General features: G+C 42.5%; 2 protein-coding genes across 3 annotated transcripts; one reads left to right on the top strand and one right to left on the bottom strand.

Moving 5' to 3' along the window:
* Window positions 1-8,160: 8,160 nt before the first annotated feature.
* On the bottom strand, window positions 8,161-10,267 carry LOC101166756 (arylamine N-acetyltransferase, pineal gland isozyme NAT-10-like). The gene is made up of 2 exons (XM_078938994.1): window positions 9,882-10,267; window positions 8,161-8,892 (listed from the first exon to the last, which is right to left on the bottom strand). Exons 1-2 carry the CDS (start codon window positions 10,144-10,146, stop codon window positions 8,306-8,308), a joined length of 852 nt encoding a protein of 283 aa, XP_078795120.1. The 5' UTR covers window positions 10,147-10,267; the 3' UTR covers window positions 8,161-8,305.
* Window positions 10,268-12,074: 1,807 nt separating this feature from the next.
* zdhhc20b (zDHHC palmitoyltransferase 20b) lies at window positions 12,075-19,873 on the top strand. 2 transcript variants are annotated; one of them, XM_011488860.4, is made up of 13 exons: window positions 12,075-12,373; window positions 13,695-13,721; window positions 13,980-14,074; window positions 14,174-14,294; window positions 14,373-14,442; window positions 14,537-14,569; window positions 15,204-15,324; window positions 15,597-15,632; window positions 15,786-15,918; window positions 16,007-16,133; window positions 16,223-16,312; window positions 16,944-17,125; window positions 17,203-19,873. In XM_011488860.4, the coding sequence occupies exons 1-12, from the start codon at window positions 12,256-12,258 to the stop codon at window positions 17,119-17,121; spliced, it is 1,149 nt and encodes a 382-aa protein (XP_011487162.1). In that variant the 5' UTR covers window positions 12,075-12,255; the 3' UTR covers window positions 17,122-17,125; window positions 17,203-19,873. The 2 variants fall into 2 exon arrangements, with proteins under 2 accessions (XP_011487162.1, XP_011487163.1); XM_011488861.4 differs by lacking the exon at window positions 15,597-15,632.
* The last annotated feature ends 14 nt before the right edge of the window (window positions 19,874-19,887 follow it).

Below are 19,887 nucleotides of genomic sequence, written 5' to 3'. Positions count from 1 at the left end.
CTGCAACGAGGTTTTTTCCCCCGGGGGTAATAACTGACTGTGTGAATGAGTGAGTGAGTATGGGCCCAGTTTGTTATTTTTCATGACGTGGTGAAGTATTGCAATATCTGTGTTTGAAACAAACTTTTGAAACGAACTTTTAAAACCAGTTTATGAATGTTCATTTAAGTTGTGAAATTTACATTTACTCAAGGTTCATATTTTTTTTTCCCCGTTTAAGAGGAAGAGTATAAAAACCAGATATATTGACCAATATTTTTGTTTGTTTTGAGGGTCAACTCTTTATTTTATTAAACCTGAAACTGTGTTCAGTTTAAATGGTTGTCTGGTGTCATACTTTTTAGGAAGACGTACTTGTCTACTGTGAGTTCTGTGACGTTGTAACTCTTTAGATTTAAATAGGTAACCCGATTGGGAGCTACCATAGCTCAACGAACCCAATCCCCCCATCACGACTCCGTAGGTTACCATTTTGTTAAAGTATTGCTGAGTGATGGGGCTACATAAATGGAGGCACCGCTGGGATAAATTTTGAGTTGTTATAGTTTGCCTGACCCAGACAACCAGTAGGCCAGAGAAAGTCAACACAAAGAAATAGCTTCAAGTCTACTTTCTCAACATTGGGGTTGTTTTATTTTAACTCAAGTTTGGGTATTATTCAAATTCAAATTAAGCATTGTGTGTAAACATCAGAGGTATCATTTACCTTAGTGATCATTAAAAGCAAATAAAATGTCTCAGTTATTACATTGGTGTAAAGGTGAGGGTATTGACCCTATACATGCCATTTTAGTCAAAGACGTCCCAGAGGACACCGATGTTGGTGTTATTGAAGAAACCTTGCAGAGCATTAAAGCTCTTGGACGTGTGAAAGTCAGAGGCAGGATGTTTGATCCTAAGAGCCAACGTTTAACGGTTTTATGTGAGTGTAGAGAACCAGTAAACACTAAAGCTATCCCCTTGGATGTGTTGGCCGATGGTAGTGAGTCCCCTTGGAGGATTTTCGGGCATTCTGAGGTTGAGAGTAACCGTACCGACCAGGTAGACAGTGATGAGTCACAGAGTCAACCACCCGACCTTAATCTCTCCTCCCCCCTTCAAGCATCCAGTCCGGAAGCTATCATTAGAGCGGTAGGGGATGTGTTGCAGCTGGCATCGAGGCCAGGCAGTGATGCGGGTACTTTTAGGAGGTTGCGCACATTCTCAGGGGTGGTTCCAACACCACTTGGAGAGGAACATTTGGAGAACTGGCTGGAACAGGCTAGGCTGATGATAGAAGAGTATGATCGGCCAGACAAAGAAAAGAAAATTAGAATAATGGAAAGTGTAAAGGGTCCGGCATTGGAGATCCTGCAAGCGGTCAGGTTCAATAACCCTGATGCTACGTCACAAGACTATCTTGATGTGGTGGAAAACACTTTCGGCACACCAGAAACTGGGGAAGAACTCTACTTTTCATTCAGGATGTTGGGACAGCAGTCTGGCGAAAAGCTTTCAGAATTTCTTCGAAGGATGGAGAGGGTTCTCAATAAAGTGGTCCAGAAAGGGGGCCTGCAACCAGCTGTCAAAGACAGGACACGTCTTGACCAGCTCATTAAAGGTGCCACTAGGGCCGACATGATGATTTTAACTCTAAGGTTAAGAGAGCGACGAAGCAATCCACCTACTTTTGTGCAGTTGTTAAATGAGATACGCATTGAGGAGGAGCATGAAGCTTCTCGGCGTAGACTGAACCCCACCAAATCAGTGCATGTCAGAAGTGCTGCGGTAACAGCAGATAAGGGAGTTGAAGACCTTAATGCCGAGGTTGAAAACCTTAAGAGGCAAGTGAATGAGCTCACTGTAAGGTCAGCCATGCCATGTTTCCCGTCCACTGATGTGTCAGAGATGACTATTGAGCCATCAGGAGGAGACAAAGGCCTCCAGGCCCTCAAGAAAGAAGTGGTTAGATTACGAAAGCAGGTTTCTGTGTTATCTGTCAAGCCTACAGTAGCTGAAGCAACCCCACCAAGCCAAGAGACTTCCTTTGGGCCTTCGCGACCTAGATCCACATCACAGCGAGAGTCCAGAGATTTTTTTTGTTATCGTTGTGGGGAAGATGGGCATTTTTCCAGCAAGTGTTCTGCTCCAGAAAATTATCCCCTGGTAATACAAAAACTGATCAGTGCTCAACGTAAGGGCAAGGCAAACCAAAGGGGCCCCAAAACTACTGCTGAGGGGAGTACCACCAATGCACATGTTAAAAGAAATGCTGCGAGCGTGCATAGTAATAGTTTGCCAGAAGGACTAGTAGGTCCACAATCTGGTGAAGGTTAATGGCACTCCTTGCGTTGCCCTTCTAGATAGTGGTTCACAGGTAACTGTGGTGTTTGACAGTTGGTATGCTAAGCACCTGTCACATGTACCCCTACATCCAGTGTCTGGATTAGCCATTTGGGGGCTAAGCGAGTCGGAGAGTAGTTATCCGTTTAAGGGCTACATCCAAGTTGAGTTGGAGTTTTTTGAAAAGACAAAAGGGAGGGGCACGCCTATTCAGGTGCTGGCCCTAGTGTGCCCTGACCCACGGTGCTCAGATACACTACCAATGTTGATAGGCACCAATGTAACCAGAGTATGGCCACCACCCGCAAACTGTGAAAATGAGAGCTCACATAATGTTAACACAACAAGCATTTGTGTGACAGGGCCAAAGTTGAAAGCCCAAGACACATTAAATCTGCTTCCAGCCGAGGTGAGTGACAACCCTATGGCTGAAGTAAGGTGGGTGGGACCAGGTCCGCTGGTCATTCCAGCAGGTAAAGACCATCTAGCTGTCTGTAAGGTCACAGAGAGGTACGCGGTGGGAGACACCATTTTAATAACTGAACGGGCGTCTTCCCCAGCCCTCCCTCCAGGGGTGTTGGTGCAGCCAACTGTATTATTCTCTAAGAAGCTGGATAAAGACAAATTTCTTGTTTTATTACGCAATGAGTCCCTAAAAGACACTGCTATTCCAAAAGGCACCGTGCTGGCACGGCTGTGTGTAGCTGACACAGTGACTGAGGTCCTGGGTGAAAAAAGCAGTACGTCCCGCCAGATTAACCCAGCCTTGTTTAACTTTGGTGACTCACCGATCCCAAATGAATGGAAAGAAAGGCTAAGACAGAAGCTGTCTGAACGGTCAAATGTTTTTTCAACTGATGAGTGGGATGTGGGTTTAGCTACAGGTGTGGAACATTGTATAAGACTGAAAGATGAAACCCCATTTAGAGAACGGTCTCGTCGCATAGCGCCTGCTGATCTAGAGGACATGCGCCGCCACCTGCAAGGGCTTTTGGCGGCAGGTATAATAAAGGAATCCAGAAGTCCATATGCGTCACCGATTGTTTTGGCGCGGAAGAAAAGTGGGCAGCTGCGCATGTGTGTGGACTACCGAACGCTGAATCGTAGGACAATACCCGATCAGTATACGGTGCCACGGATTGATGACGCATTGGATTGTCTATCCGGAAGCAAGTGGTTTTCTGTGCTTGATTTGCGAAACGGTTATTACCAAATACCCATGGCAGAAAATGATAAAGAAAAGACTGCTTTCATATGTCCCCTTGGGTTTTATCAATTTGAAAGAATGCCCCAAGGGATCACTGGAGCTCCTTCAACGTTCCAGCGACTAATGGAAAAAGCAGTAGGAGATATGCACATGCTGGAAGTCATTGTGTATCTGGATGATTTGATTGTATTTGGCAAAACCCTGGAGGAACATGAACAAAGGCTTCTCAAAGTTATTGACCGTCTGGAAGAGACTGGCCTTAAGCTGTCTCTAGACAAATGTCAATTTTGTCGTCCCCAAGTCACCTATGTGGGACATGTTGTCTCTGAAAAGGGCATTTCCACAGATCCAGCCAAGGTGGAAGCTGTGGCTAAATGGAAGCAGCCCACTGATCTCCCTTCATTGCAGTCCTTTTTAGGATTCTGTGGGTATTACCGTCGCTTCATTAAAGGCTACTCCATCGTTGTCCGGCCACTGACAGAGTTGTGTAAAGGTTACCCGCCAACCCAGAAAAAAAACAAATCTGGGAAAACACCGGTGAAGTTTTATCATAAGGTTAATGAACCTTTTGGGGAAAGGTGGGATGAATCTTGTACAGAGGCTTTTCAGCAGATTCTGCAGTGCTTAACCAATGCGCCGGTCTTGGCATTTGCTGATCCCTCCAAGCCGTATGTCCTGCACGTGGATGCCAGTTTTCATGGTTTGGGGGCTGTATTAAACCAGGAGCACCCTGAAGGGTTGAGACCAGTGGCTTTTGCTAGTCGGAAGCTCAGTTCGGCTGAACGGAATTACCCGGTGCACCAGCTCGAATTTCTGGCTTTGAAATGGGCGGTGGTGGATAAATTCCACGATTACTTGTACGGGGCACAGTTTGTGGTGAGGACTGACAACAATCCGCTCACCTATGTTCTTACCACAGCAAAACTAAATGCGACGGGTCACCGGTGGCTCGCCGCTCTTTCCACATACAATTTCACTCTTCAGTACCGACCAGGGTCCAGTAACATTGATGCTGACTCGCTGTCTCGCAATCCTGTTGTGGAGACTGAGAATGAGTGGCAAACCATGTCACCCGACAATGTTAGAGCTCTCTGTAAACAGATTAAATATGAGAGGACCATGGGAGAGGGTACCAGCTATGCAGAGTCATTAGGGGTTTCCCCTCAAGCCATCCCAGAATGCTATGTTTTTCCTACCAGGCTAGACCTGGGTTCTTTGGTTCAGCTAAGCAGAGCAGACCTGATGAAGGCTCAAGATGAAGACCCAATGATTGCGCCCGTGAAAAAGTCACTCTGTGATGGACAAGCTTTTCTCACAGAAAAATGCACGAACTCAGGAGCATTGTTGTTGCAACGGGAGGCTAGTAAGTTGGTGTTGGTTGATGGATTGCTGTACAGAAAAGTGGAGAAACCACTCGGCACAGAAGTACATCAGCTAGTCTTACCCAAAGAGCATGTTGCCAGAGTGCTTAAGTCCATACATGATGAGTCAGGCCATCTGGGGGTAGACAAAACAGTTGAGCTTATCCGAAATAGGTTTTACTGGCCGAAGATGGGAGCAGAGGTGGAACAATATGTAAAGACATGTGGGAGGTGTATCACACGCAAAGCTCTACCACAGAGAGCAGCACCGTTGAAACAGATTACTAGCAAGGGGCCATTGGATTTGGTGTGTATTGATTTTCTGTCCCTTGAGCCTGATTCGCAGGGATATGCTAATATCTTGGTGGTGACAGATCATTTCACGCGGTATGCGCAAGCATTCCCAGCCAAAGACCAGCGGGCATCCACGGTAGCTAAGATTCTCTGGGACCGGTACTTTGTCCATTATGGACTTCCTGCACGAATCCATTCCGACCAGGGACGGGATTTCGAAAGCAAGCTGATTAAAGATCTGCTTAAAATGCTGGGGATTCGTAAGTCCAGAACATCACCATACCATCCTCAAGGTGACCCTCAACCTGAGAGATTTAATCGTACACTGTTGTCAATGTTGGGTACCCTGGAGTTGAAGCATAGGCGCCAGTGGAGTCGACATGTCAGTCAGTTGGTGCATGCCTACAATTGCACCCAAAATGAAACCACGGGGTACTCTCCATACCGTTTGATGTTTGGGAGGGAAGCTCGACTGCCAGTCGATATCTGTTTTGGGGTGCCTGAGGAAAGGGGGCAGGGTTTAACTTACACTCAGTATGTTACCAAACTGAGAACAGATCTGCAGCAGGCCTACAATCTAGCTACAGAAGCAGCAGACAAAAAACAGCAGAGAAACAAGCAAGCCCATGACAAGCATGTTAAAGAGCAGACCTTGGAGAAAGGAGACCGGGTGTTGCTTAGAAACTTTGGTCTCACAGGTAAACACAAACTAAAGGAGAAATGGAAGACAATGCCATACATTGTTCTTGAGAGGTTACCACACTTGCCAGTCTACAGAGTGAAACCAGAGAGGGGACTGGGGGTGGAAAAAACGGTACACCGCAACCATTTGCTACCTAGTGGTAGCCTAGTCCGGCTGCCTGTTGAGGATGAAACAGACTCTGTGCAAAGACCAGTCACAAGAGGTAGGCTGAAGTTGTCTCAGAAACCAGTACAGCCAGTCAATGATGATGCACTATCTTCCTCAGATTCTGAGGTTGAGGAGGTAACCACCACATTAACCCATCCAGTAACGTTAGGAGAGTTCTTTAGACAACCGGAGTTGTTATCAAAAGACCGCACTCCTGCCAGCCAAGAGATGCCTACGACCTCATCCAAGGAGAATTTGGATGAAGCTGAGTTATTCCCAGCCACTCCGGACATTTCTGATGTTTGTCTAGGCCCTGACCTTGGGTTAGATGGGGAAGACCAGGGGAGTAGCGACCTTCCAGTGGGAAGAGAGGAGGTGACTGTAGAACGCTCCAAGAGGCTCAAAAAACCAGTTGTTAGACTTAGTTACGATGTACTAGGTCAACCTTCCAACCAGCCTGTGACGATTTTAAGTTGTGGAGTGCTGGTTGGCAGTGGAACTTATAGAGACTCAAGAACTCATCCTTGTAACACCTCGTGGTGCCATCCGATGGCATTGTGTTCCTACTGTGTTAACATCTGTCAGCTTACACTCTAAACTGTGTTTAGGTTTGCTGGACCTAACTGTTTGATGGGGACATCAAACATTTTAGAAGGGGGTGAGTGTAGCCCCGAGAAGAAAAAAGAGGAGGATTAAACAAATTAATCCCATAAATGATCAATATTATTATTAATATTGATATTACAAAGTTACTAAAAGGAATATGTTTGAATAAGGCTAGAAGATGACACAGATTTAACCAGAAGGAAATGGGTTAAGTGTAAATAACAAGGTTATTGTTGTTTATTGAATGATGTTGATTATGGGTTTACTGTAAATAACAATGTTATTGTTGTTTATTGATTTGTTTTGGATTATGTAACCTCATCAGCGTCAGTTCACAGGACTATATCTTATTTTGAAGAAATGCGGAGTGTTCTGTGGAGTGTTCTTTGGTTTTGATTGGACTAAGCTGATTGGCTGAGGAGAGGATCGAAGAAAAAAGAAAAGAAAAAAGGTCTGGACGTGGAAGCACGCGGGGAGGTGGAGAAGAAGACGGGAAAAAAAATAAACTTTCTGCAGGCCAAAGTCAGGAGGAAAACTTGAGAGTGGTTTCCCGTGACAGAAAAGGTGACGGAAAGTTTCCCGTTTTGGAGTTTCTCACTTGAGCGTGAACCGGAGTCCACGGAGCGGAGCTGCAGCGCTGAGGACGTTGGATTTTCCCCGCGACGGACGACAGGTGCTGTGGAAGGGCGGAGCAACGGCTAAAGCTGCACGGAGAACGCAGGAAGGCTTTGCACGGAAGGCTAAGGAAGTCGGTGATTTTTTTTTCAGGCCTGCAACGAGGTTTTTTCCCCCGGGGGTAATAACTGACTGTGTGAATGAGTGAGTGAGTATGGGCCCAGTTTGTTATTTTTCATGACGTGGTGAAGTATTGCAATATCTGTGTTTGAAACAAACTTTTGAAACGAACTTTTAAAACCAGTTTATGAATGTTCATTTAAGTTGTGAAATTTACATTTACTCAAGGTTCATATTTTTTTTTCCCCGTTTAAGAGGAAGAGTATAAAAACCAGATATATTGACCAATATTTTTGTTTGTTTTGAGGGTCAACTCTTTATTTTATTAAACCTGAAACTGTGTTCAGTTTAAATGGTTGTCTGGTGTCATACTTTTTAGGAAGACGTACTTGTCTACTGTGAGTTCTGTGACGTTGTAACTCTTTAGATTTAAATAGGTAACCCGATTGGGAGCTACCATAGCTCAACGAACCCAATCCCCCCATCACGACTCCGTAGGTTACCATTTTGTTAAAGTATTGCTGAGTGATGGGGCTACACAGAGAACAAATTAGTTTAACTTCAACTTTACTTATGATGTGTGGCTCCAATGTAGCGGCATCTACTTCACACAAAAAAAGGTAACTGAATTGACTTCATTTTGCTGGAGGCAAGTGAGCCATTTTTTATCAGAGATGTCACACTCACTCGGTCCAGTTCTCAGATACTGTACAGTCAATTTTCCTGAGCCAGACTTGGGACATGCACGTGGAAACCCTGAAGAGTGCCTCCATGTATTTGCAGTATTCTCAGGTCTCCCATCAAAGGACCAACCAGGCCCTGCTTATCTTCCGAAACCAGGCATGTCCAGAGGGGGCACAACCATGCTACAATCAAAACTATGATTTGAAAAAGTTTTTGTTTTAATGAGTTAGTGGGATGATAATGGCATCAGTACCTAACAGCTGGTGGAGTGATGGGATCATCCTTTGGGATGAGTGGAGAGGAAAGGACAATTCCAAACTTTTCTGCTAAGACTGCAGGGATCTCCTCATCCTTAAGCTCTATGGTTGTGCTTTCCAGCTTTCCACCTGTGGCCTCTGACGGGAACGTGACGGTTATCAGCCTATGGCCGATGTAAGTCAGCCTCCCAGAGGGCCTTAAAAGTGTGCAGAAGGACTTGCAGAAGAAGATGGAGCTGGGAGAGCTCTGGTGGTACTGACACATCTCCGTGAAGTCCTCCAGACACCGAGAACTGAGCGTGAACTTGTAGATTTCTGTCCAGTCTCCATCTTTTCCTCGGTTCTCCTCCTGCCACTCTAAGAAGTGCATCTCCTGACTCGTCCTGATGCGATAAACTCGGTGGCCCTCTTCTTGAAGACCCTCAGTGTCCAAGGACAGCGGATCACTGAATCCTGAAGGTCCGAACCCCACGTCGCACAGCCACCGACGCCCCTCCACGGTCACCAGGAGAATCAGGTGGTCGAACGGGGGTCCGTACATCTCCGTGATGTTATTCCTCACCTGCGCGGACATCATGGTTTGATTTGATTTTTTGATTTGAAATGGTTTATTTCAAGCAATCAAATAGCAGTTATACACAAAAGCAATATAAACATCAGTTATACATTCATACAGTAACTAATCAAACTTAGGATAATTAGACATAATTAATAAATATTGCTTGAAAGGGAGTGGAAGGAAGCGAACTTATATAATTCCACCCCGTTATACTATAACCATTTTATTACATGATTTATCAATATCTGGTTCCTAGGTTTTATCAGACAGAATTAAGAATCATAAGGTATCAATAAGGCACATGTCAAAGATGAATTACTTAAGTACTACGTCAAAAATAACTATTTTAGAAATTAACATGGCAAATGCAGCATCTGAAATATATACAAATTATGTTACTTTTAAAAATCATTCATATGCTTTAAAAAATAATACTATACCAGTAAAATAGACACAACACTGTTTCAGGAGTTGTCATAACAAAATTTCATCAAGTATCAAAAGTTAAAAACATGTGCAAAGTTATGCTACATTAGGAAAGATTTTTGAATCAATTTATCAATTTTAGGAGCTAGTGAAGTAATATCATCAAAAGTCAATCAATTTAACAATTTTCAAAAGTGATTAATCATTTGTTTTACTCTTTTTATATATTTTTATTTTTATTTTTTTATAATAAAGTAATGCTGTTGGGGAAAAATAAAAAGGGTCCATAACTGTCGATTATCCAAGGTTGGTATTTCTTCTTTTACTGATAACAGCCGATTTTCTTGGTTTAAACAGTTAATAGTTCTCTTCGATGTTATGTCTGCAGACATTAGATTCAGGTCCATATCCTTCTTCAGCTGATATCAGCTGCGGTGAAAGTTGAGGTCAAGTTGTCTGCAGCTCAGAACTCTGCTGTTATTCAGGTGACGTTAGACGATGGAGAAAGTGATGATTCCTGGTGTCATATTTCTTGAAATTATTTGGCTCTTTGGTTTATTACTCCACGTTGTTTTCAGACAGGTGACGTGGAAGCCCAGGTGAGTCAGCAGCCAGAAGAACAGAGCGTTGTTCTCGTAGCAAAATCCTCCACGACGTTTGTTCACGATCTTGTCGTAGATGAGCTGGAGGTCGAGGCGGACCTCTCCGCCGCTGTGGACCGTCAGGTCCTCGAACGGTACCGACAGCAGATGGCAGATATGAACGGACCGCAGCAGCTCCAAACTGGGCTGAACCGCAGAACCAGTGAACCCAATGCGAGACAAGTACTTCGCCACCTCCATCATGCTCCTCTTAAGAACTTGTTTAAGTATTTACCGGTATGTTCTTGCCTTTTGTACTTTCGAAATCTTTCAGTTTCAGTCGACTTTTTCTTTTTCACTTCCTGTTTTTAAGTTCAAAGTTCAAAATGCCCACAGCGTCAAGCAAAAAATCTTTAAAAAATAAATAAAATATACATGTTTGCTTTATGTCAATATTCCAGCAGACACCAGAGATCTTTATTTTATTTCTTTATTTATTTATTTATTTTAAGTTTAACACGTTTACAGCAGTCTTCATGTACTGAATGGTCTGCAAAACATTGTTGTGAGGAAAGCATTTAGACGAAATCTGTTATTTTTAAATCTAAAATTGGTCATGTCTTAATAATAATTGCTAAAACTATATCTTTGAAGTTAAAAATAAAGTTAAACTGTAGGGGAAGAGTTCAATCCCATTCCAATCACCTTTTGATCTATTGTAAAGGGTTCCTAGTGGTGTTTTTAAAATGATTGTGCTATTTTTAGGCAAAAAAAACAAACAAACAAACTATTGTTTTCTAGTAAAAAGTTTCTGCAGAGTTCCTCAGAAATCTGCCTCTTAGTTGTGGGAGGGACTTTTGGCAGGAAGTAAGCCTCTACAGATATCCCATTATACCGATGTTTACACTCTCCTGCTAGCTTAAAGAAGGCTTTCTATTTTTTTTTTTTCATCTGCTCCTGATTTATCTCAATTTAAATAAAGAACTACACAAAAATGTAGTTTTGCTCTTAAAATCTTTATTGTCGTCCATCCTCTGCAAAATGCTATGTGATGTTATATAAAGAATATTGATTTTCTGAAACTTACTATTGTCAGATGTTCATCCATGTATAAAGCATGCTTGTTTCCAAATGCATCTGAATTGCATCTGTTGTGTGCAACATTCATTAAAAAAAATTATTCTTTTAACAATGTTTTTGTTGGATGATTCATTTGAAGTTTGTGAAAAATGTAGAAGTTGCAGTTATTCTTTACATCCAGTTAAATTAGCATGATAACCTAAGTTTTAATTGTAATAAGAAGTAACCTGGAGAAAACTAGTTACTTTTATAGTTTATTTTTATTTAATTTGAAAAACAAGTTGTACAAATGTAGAATTGTATATTTGGAATTAACATACAGCACATTCTAAGTCAAAAATGTTTTTTTGAGCAGTGCAATAATCTTATTAACTTTAAAATATTAACTATGAAGTACAGTAATCCCCCCGTATTCACGGGGGTTACGTTCCTCACCCCCCCGCGAATAACGAAAATCCGCGAATAATTGACGCCGTTTTAAAACTCCCAGAGCCAGAGCCTCTGCAGAGTCGGAACCTTTTTCTGCCGTTTGGGTTCATTTCCAGAAGCTGGAGATGATGCATGGCGTTGGGATGTCATCTTAAGCACGTAAACAATACTTTAAAGTAAAGTACAGAGTAAATCGTTTTCCAAAGTTCGCGGAATGAGCGCTGTTCTGCGTCTCACGCTTGTGACGTCAAGTCATCTTCGGCCACCCGCGAATGGGCGGGGCGCAAATATTAAACCGCAAATGGGCGGGGGATTACTGTACATAGTTTAGAATAGTTATGAACCTATTTTTTCTAATTTGAAACAAAGCTTTTATCCAAGTATCAGGTTACATTTAAAGCTGAAACTTAAACAAAATGTAGCTTATAGTTTGAAAACTTAATAATCAGTGTACTTTTGTTTAAACTCTTTAAAATTACTAATTTTTTGGGTTGTTTGGTTTGTCTTGCTTGTGTGTGTAGGAGGGGTGGTCAGTCAGTTTTGTTGAAACAGCTTAAATATATTTACTGTTGTTGAAAGTAATTTAAAACTTTTTATTTGTGATGTTATTTCTCAGATTTAAGTAAAAGTGTTGAAATTCTGATTATTTTATGTCACACAGCTAAAGCTGGACTAAACAGGACAGCAGTTCATAATTTGGTGACCCAGTAGTGTTTTTTTTTTTTTTTGAAAGGCCCCCACGTGGCCCCGCGTGTAAACAGTTCTTGGAGACGCCCCTGGGTGACAGATGTTTTACATCGTAATAACGCCACTCAGCAGACGTCACGTGTAGCCACGCCCTGTTCCTCCAGCAGAGGGAGAAAGATGGCGCCCACGCACGTACTGAGATGCTGTCAACGGGGTTTATCATGGATTCCCGTGGTTTTTATCGCCCTTGTCGTCTGCTGGTCCTATTACGCGTACGTGGTGGAGCTTTGTATATGTAAGTAGCGTGCTAGCTTCTGCTGTTGCCGCCGTGAAAGCGTCCGAACGCCGGTGTTTTGACTGGACCGCCCAACAGCCGCCGCTGTTGCCATCAGGAAGTGAATGAGATGAGCGCAGTATCATTAAAAAAATAAGCAGTCCACGTCTACATACAGACAAATACATTCGTGTCGTCTTATCTCGCTTCCCTGGGGAATGTGGTTTTTGTTAGAGGAGGAAAAGTTGAGCTCTCGCTGCTTTTCCTGCCGCTTCTGTTCTGTCTTTGTGTTTTGGGGCTGAATGAAGTCAGAAGTGAGAAAGAAAAGCGCCAGCTAAACGGAATGTGACGGACTGACCGCAGGCAGACAGGCTGCTTCGCTTCTAATTAGACTGGGATAGCTTGACTCACCATTAGTTACTGGGTTTGTGGGTTTGCGTTTAGTTCTGTCCCTTTAAAATAGAAAAAAAGACTTCACTGTTTTTAATAAAAAGGATCCCATATTTTCTTTTTTCTAAATGTAATACTATTTTTTTCTTTCTTTAATGAAAAGTAATTGTAGTTTTTACATGGACCTTTACGTGTACTTTGGCTTTTCATGTGGAAAATGGAAAGTATTAGTGGTAGTGTTTGTGTATTAGTGTTTTACAAAAAAAAATCATCCTCTGTTGTTAGTGTGCTTTTTTTTCTTCTTCTTTACCTTAAAACAATAGTGCATCGTTTTACTTTAATATTTTACTACTTTACTATACTTTTTATTACATTTTTTTCTTGGGCTTTTTTCTTTAAATGTAAAGTGTTTGTACTTTTGTGTTTGTGTTCTTTTTTTCCTTAAAAAAATGTAGAGTATTTGTTCAGTACTTTACTGCTATTACCAGAAATTTTCATTCTCTTTATTAGAAAAAAAAAAAAATGTTGTTGTGTTTTTCTTTTTTTTTTTTAAATGATAAATATTTGAACTTTACAATTTCACCTTAAACCTTTGGGCTTTTAATAAAATGTAAATAATTGTATTTTATTGATTTTCCCTGAAAACACATCTTTCTTTTTTGTACTCTGGTTTTTTGGTGTGTTTTTTCCTTTAAAAAAGGATTTTCTTTTAGGCTGTAGTTTTTATTCAGGGAATTTCAGCATTTCATATTTGCTTTTCTATTTTTTTCTAAAGATGATTATTATTCACAGCCCCTGTCTTTTCTTTATCTTATACCGTAAACTTCCAAAAACGTAGCCAAAACTGTGTTTTCTACTAAGTTTTCAATAAACGTAATATAATATATACATTTTGCATGTTTCTGTAAAATCCCTTTAATAAAATTTGATCCTCTTTTTTTCTTTTTTGCAGTCACAATCCCCAGTAGAGCAGAACAGAGTAAGTACTCAGGAGAAAACCTTCCAAATATTTCTTTAAAATACGTTGTTGGTGGAAATTTACTGAGACGACCTCTGGGGCTGCTTCTTGGGAACTCTGCAGACTCTGCCACACAAACGGTTTCCTGTGCAGAGGACTGCTCTGCTGAAGCCTTTCTCCTCAATCACCATTAGCCTCCTTCATTTTGCACATATGCGTTCCCTCCGTGCAGCTCAAACGCTCTGTTCTCTTCCTTACTCTTGCTTTTCTCTCCTCTAGTTTTCTACCTGATTTTCTTCCACCTCTCCTTCATCATGTTTGTGTGGTCCTACTGGAAAACCATCTTCACCAAACCTGCCAACCCCTCCAAGGAGGTACCAAACCCCAGTCTGCTAAAAACCCACATTTTGATTGGCTGATCTAGTTTCAGTGTTGTCGTAAAAAAACAACATCTATTGTCATTTCCGCTCCAGTTTTGCCTTCCGAAGGCGGAAAAGGAGTGCTACGAGAAGGAGGCAAGGCCGGAGTCTCAGCAGGAGATTCTGTGGAGAGTGGCGACTAGCCTGCCTCTGTACACGCGCACCGGCACCGGAGGTACGTCGGCACGGCGACCACATTCAGGCTAACGTGTTGCCTTCCTCTCCGTCATGACAAAGCGCTGTGTTGATGCAGGGATCCGATACTGTGACCGCTGTCAAGTCATCAAACCGGATCGCTGCCACCACTGCTCTGCGTGCGACACGTAAGTCGCAGCCCTGCAGGCGCTCTCGGCTCTTTCATCTCATCAAACGTTTTCTGTCCACGCTGACATTCCTCTTCTTCCCTGTAAATGGCAGGTGTGTGCTGAAGATGGACCACCACTGCCCCTGGTATGGGAGATTTATTGTTTTTGATCATTCTATACAGTCATCCCTCGTGCATCCCGGCAGACGCGTTCTAAAATTAACCCGCAAAAGAAAAACCAATCTGGGAAGTAAGATAAACGAAAAATCTGAAAGCAATTGAAGATTTATGTAAATTTGGTAAGCCGAACCCCTGACTGTAAACAGACACTGGAGTGGTCACTCAGTCCAGTTCTTATATTCAGTCCACCAGCTGAATGTATTCAGTACAGGAGATGCGGCACGGAGGAAAATGATTGACAAGGGTCTGCAGCCAATTAGGATGCTAGCAAGCAGTTCAAAGTAAAAAAAACTACACTTGGAAAAAATGAAGAGAAAGAAAGCGAACCGGGTTATAGGGAGGGGCAACTGTATAATTCTATATATGTCTGCTATTTCTTTAGAATGCCAAGGTTATTAGTTAGCCAAAATCTGTTACATTAATTGGGAATTCTTTTTAGAATTATCAGTTTTTCTTCACAAAAACATCTGCTTTCTTAAAATGTGTTTACTTTTTGGCACCATTGTACTCCTTTATAGATTTGAAGCTTTTAAATCCCCAAAGCATTAGATTTCCTATTAAAGCCTTTTTAAAAAGGGGCATTTTTTTTCCTGTCTTCAGGGTGAACAACTGTGTTGGTTTCTCCAACTACAAGTTCTTCATCCTGTTCCTGGCTTACTCGCTGGCGTACTGTCTGTTCATCGCAGCCACGGTTCTGCAGTATTTCATTAAGTTCTGGACGGTGAGTGAACGCTGGCGCTCAGCCTCCCTGTTGGTGCGTTAGTGGATGCAGGTGTGCTGTACGTCGGCTGTCGTCTCCTGTGCTTTTCCTTACCTCTCTAACCTTTCACCTCCTGACCCCACTGTCTCCACCTCTGCTGTCTTCATTCTTGATGCTTTGCTTCCTCCACACTTTTTCTTGTTGGTTTCCTATTTCCGAACTCCTCCCCTCGCCTTAACGCCTGTTTTTTCTCCTGGTGTGGCTAACCAGTCTCGTTTCTGTTTGCACTAAAGCTTTGCCGGAGGAAATCGGCAGAGAACTGTCCAAAGGTAACCCCACCCTCCATCCAAGGCCTTTTTACAGCATCCCGGTGTGCATGCAGTGACCCGGTTCCCTCCTCTCGCTGCTCCTCTTCTCCTCTCGTTGCTGTAAAACGAATTTGCTGTTGACACCTCTTCTCCCCCCCCTTGTCTCCTCTCCAGAATGAGCTGGACGGCACTCACGCCAAATTCCATGTCTTGTTTCTTTTTTTTGTGGCGGCCATGTTCTGCATCAGCATTTTGTCCCTCTTCAGCTACCACCTGTGGCTTGTAGGGAAGAACAGATCCACCATAGGTAAACGCCCCTCTTCCCTCATTTAAGGACGATGTGAATCGCGCTGCTTTGTTAAAAGGGAATCATTTTCCTTTTTGTGGCATCACAGAGGCGTTCAGAGCTCCAGTTTTTAGATCAGGCTCTGATAAAAATGGCTTCTCTCTGGGTTTCCGGAAGAACATCGCTCAGGTCTTTGGAGACCAAAAGAAGTACTGGCTGCTACCCGTCTTTACCAGGTGACGACATGACAGAAGCAGAGCAGACCTTTCCGGTCAGACTTATGGTGGGATAAGCTGATATCTTGTTTTTTGCTTCTTCCCTGCAGTCAGGGAGATGGTCTGACGTTCCCCACCAGGCTGGTCAACGCCGATGCAGAGCAGGCTGCTGTGACGCTGCACCAAGAGCCCAACAAAAGGTGACTTCTTCACAGAGATGTGAACAAGTGTTTGCTGTCGTTCCCAAGTTTTGTTTTAAACGCCTAAATCTATTAGGGTTTCGAGCGCTTTAACCAAAAGTAAGAAACTCACCAAATGGAGTTTTTAGATGAAATGGCTCATCCGTTTTTTTTTTTGACTCCGAGTGGAGCCTGCAGTTCTGTGGATGTTGATGTGGGCTCTTCTGTGGAGTTATCCACTGCTTTTTGGGAGAACTTTGGCCAGCCAATCCTGGTGGGGGGGTGGGGGCTCACCACTGAGCCATGTTTTCTCCAGCTTCACAAACCCACCTTGAGAAATGTTATAATCTTTTCCAGACCCTAATGATCATTTTCTTTTTGTTCCCAAACAGATTGATGTCTAGCTGTTGAGGATCTTTTTATTCATTCCGGTTGTTAGGCTGATCTTGTTTATGTAGTTTTCTGTTCTGGACGTGGGTTAGATAAAGAAGTTTTTTTTTCTTAAATATCTAAATTTAGGATCAGAATTGTGTGTTAGTTTGAAATGATTTTAATCTAGAATATTTAACCTGAACAAAAAAGTCCCTACTAATGTGTGAGTGTAGTGTGCCCCCCTCCTCCCCCTGAAGCTGGGCTGTTGTGTGTTCTGCAGCACGGCTGATGTCCCCGCCGGTCCGTTCAGCGACTCTCAGAACCACCTGCTGGGTGACGAGCAGCGAGGCCACAACATGGAGGACTCCCTGGCTGACGGCGCTCTGGAATCAGGCGATCACACGCCGTTCGGCCTCACCGCAGAAACCTGTACAATCTCCATGGACAGCGAATCCTAAGCGGGTAAACTCCTAAACAAACCCTTGAATGCACCGCTGTGGAAACGCACGCTCAATTCCTTCTGTTTCTCTCTGCAACAGGAGCCACTCCTCACTCATTTAATACGATGCCTTAAGCAACCCAGCAGTGAAGTTCATCTCCATGGCAACGCTTTAGTAGTGCACCTGCATCCCCACAGACCCACTCACAGGAAATATGGACCTGAAGTCCACTGGCTCATGGCAACTTACTCATTTTCATTACATTTTCTTAACCCTACAAGCACACCTCATACTAAACCCCATAAGGAAATGTGACGCAAGACAAAAAACACCCCCACTTGTTCAATATATGCTGTTTCTTGCACGAAGCGATGAGGGGTAGAGGGGGTATCTTTTAAGTCCTCGAGGTTCTCTACCTTTTGTGCCAACCCCCCCCCCCCCACACAACCACCTTTGGGCTCTACAGGACTTATTTCACAGACAAAAAGCTGCAATACATACGTGTGTTCCAGGGGGGGGGGGGGCAAGGCGCTGTGTTGGAGGCAGAACATAAATCACTTTAGCCACGAGGCCGTTCAGTGTGTCTTACTTCTAACTTATGGCCTGATTGTGCATCATGAAATGGGGGGGGGGGGGGGGGGGGTCTGGATATCAGAGCACAAGATGGCACATTTGCACTTTGTTGTTTTTCAGTGTCCATCAAAAAAGAAAGTGCTGCTTTTTAAAATGTTCTGTTTTCCAAAAACCTCAATGGTAAGGCTGACTTTGCTGAATATTCCTTATCATATCACAGCCTCAAATACTTTAATAATCATTTGTTTTCTTTACTCATGTTGCTAAGAAAGTACTGTTTAACTTTAAAAACCTGTTTTACCTGGATATTTTTTTGTTTTTTTTTACTTTTGTTGCCAAGACATTTTTACCAAGATACCAACACTCTGCCAAAAAAAAGGGCTTGAAAATTTAGGAGGTCAGACATCTGGACCTGAAGTTTGTACAGCCTCCTAGCTTTATTTAAAAAAAGAAACCTCATCGGTCAGTGTCATCGTAACCAAATTGTATTCAGCCGTTGCTGCAGTGCAATAATTTACACAACCAGAGAGATCTTGCTGCGGTTATGATGTCCATGTAGTACCAGTGCTGACCAGTAGGCAGAGACAAACTGTAAGCTCTTTTTTTATTTATTTACATCCATATGGTATTGGTTTCCATGTAATCATTGCTGTAATTTTCCATATTTGAATTGATTGTGAGTTCTAAACCTCTGCAAAGGAGTGGCCTCTCCATTCTCTGTCTGTATAACTGGAGCTTGGTCCGTTAGTGACTTGTGGAAAGAGCCTTAGCTCGTGGTGAACTGTCTCGTATCGATGTCAGAAGTCTAGAAAGTGAATCCGTGTCGGCCAAACTGATTTTTCTTTTGATCACAGATAGACTTTTCTTCAGGAATGAAACCAACCTTTCTCATTTTCCAAAGAAGGAAAGGCGGTTTGGGTCAAAAGGCATCAGATCTCACCAGACTCGTAATTGTTTACAGCTGTTTTCTATTGTGTAACAGCAGTTAAGTCAGAAAACCCAAATGTGTGAAAGCACAGTCGGGTCTTTACATGCATTAGAACTGGGGGGTTAAAAACGGTGTTTTGAAAATGTTCTTTATACTTTTCACTTGTCCTCAAGCGTTTTTAATTGGCTTTTCAAAACCTTAACATTTTGTTACTGTATTATTACACTGTGCTTGAATCTCAGAGTAGCATTTTAAATTCCTATTAAAGACATGATCCAAGTTTAGACTCAGACGAGTCTTCTTCACCTTTGAAAGGTAGTGTTTTTGTACCACCTAAAGGACTTTGGCTTGTGGCAAAAAAACAAAACAAAAAACTGGACCAGTGGTTGGACAGCGGTTCTCTGGGGCACACGTGTGTCTTTTGTAATGCTTCAGTGACCGTGCTTTTGTAAGACTGTCGTCTTGAGGGAAACCATTCTGTATAAAAGTGAGGAAGTGTGCGTGTTTTCGCAGGACTGTGAAAAAGCCTGAAGTCGTACCTCCATTTTTGATACTAAAATCTCAGTATTTCTTTTTTAATCATTGTCAGCGGTTGTTTTTTTTTGTGTGTGTCTGGATTGTGTTTCAAAGTCTTTACTGCAGATACTTTTTATATTTAAGAATTCTCAGAGTTTTTGTATTTTTGCTCATCTATATCCGGCAAAGAACCGGTTTCTTAATGCACCTTTTGGCCTAGCTTGTCGTCTCGTAAACATAATTTATTATTTGAATTCAACATATTGGAAGCCTAAAAACCTAATGGATTAAGCTCAGATGAATCAAAAATGAAGGAGTGATGAAAGGCCTTTTTCACGGTTCTGTCCAGGACTTGCTCTAAAGCAGATTACTTAAGTGATGTCCAAACGTCTGCCACCTCGGGGACCGTTTGTCCCTCTGCCTCCTGAACACGAGGAGTGGTGTCATGTCTTCTGTTAGCTTTCCTCTGGTCTGCATAAACCTAACAAGCCATAAAAACTCCTGTGAAAGCAGAAGGATTCAAATCTCAGTCTAACGTAACTTTTTTTCTTTAGGCTGACCTGCTTGTTGCTAAATTTGGTTAAGTGTCTTATTTTACAACCTTTATTTTGTATATATTGATTAATGTATGAAACTCTGCATATATTTTTCTTGTTTTATTAATTTCAATGTTGATATTTTGTGAATGAAGTACATGTCTGTACACAGTTAATGTAAAAATAACAATAAATGTTTTTTTAACTACCTGTTTAATTAGTTTGATATCC

This window comes from Oryzias latipes, chromosome 20 (assembly GCF_053564925.1).
Source record: "Oryzias latipes strain Hd-rR chromosome 20, Olatipes_Hd-rR_3.1".
Classification (NCBI taxonomy): Eukaryota; Metazoa; Chordata; class Actinopteri; order Beloniformes; family Adrianichthyidae; genus Oryzias; species Oryzias latipes.
The sequence above is the reverse complement of the archived record's forward strand: the minus strand, read 5'-3'. Positions and strand labels throughout refer to the sequence as shown.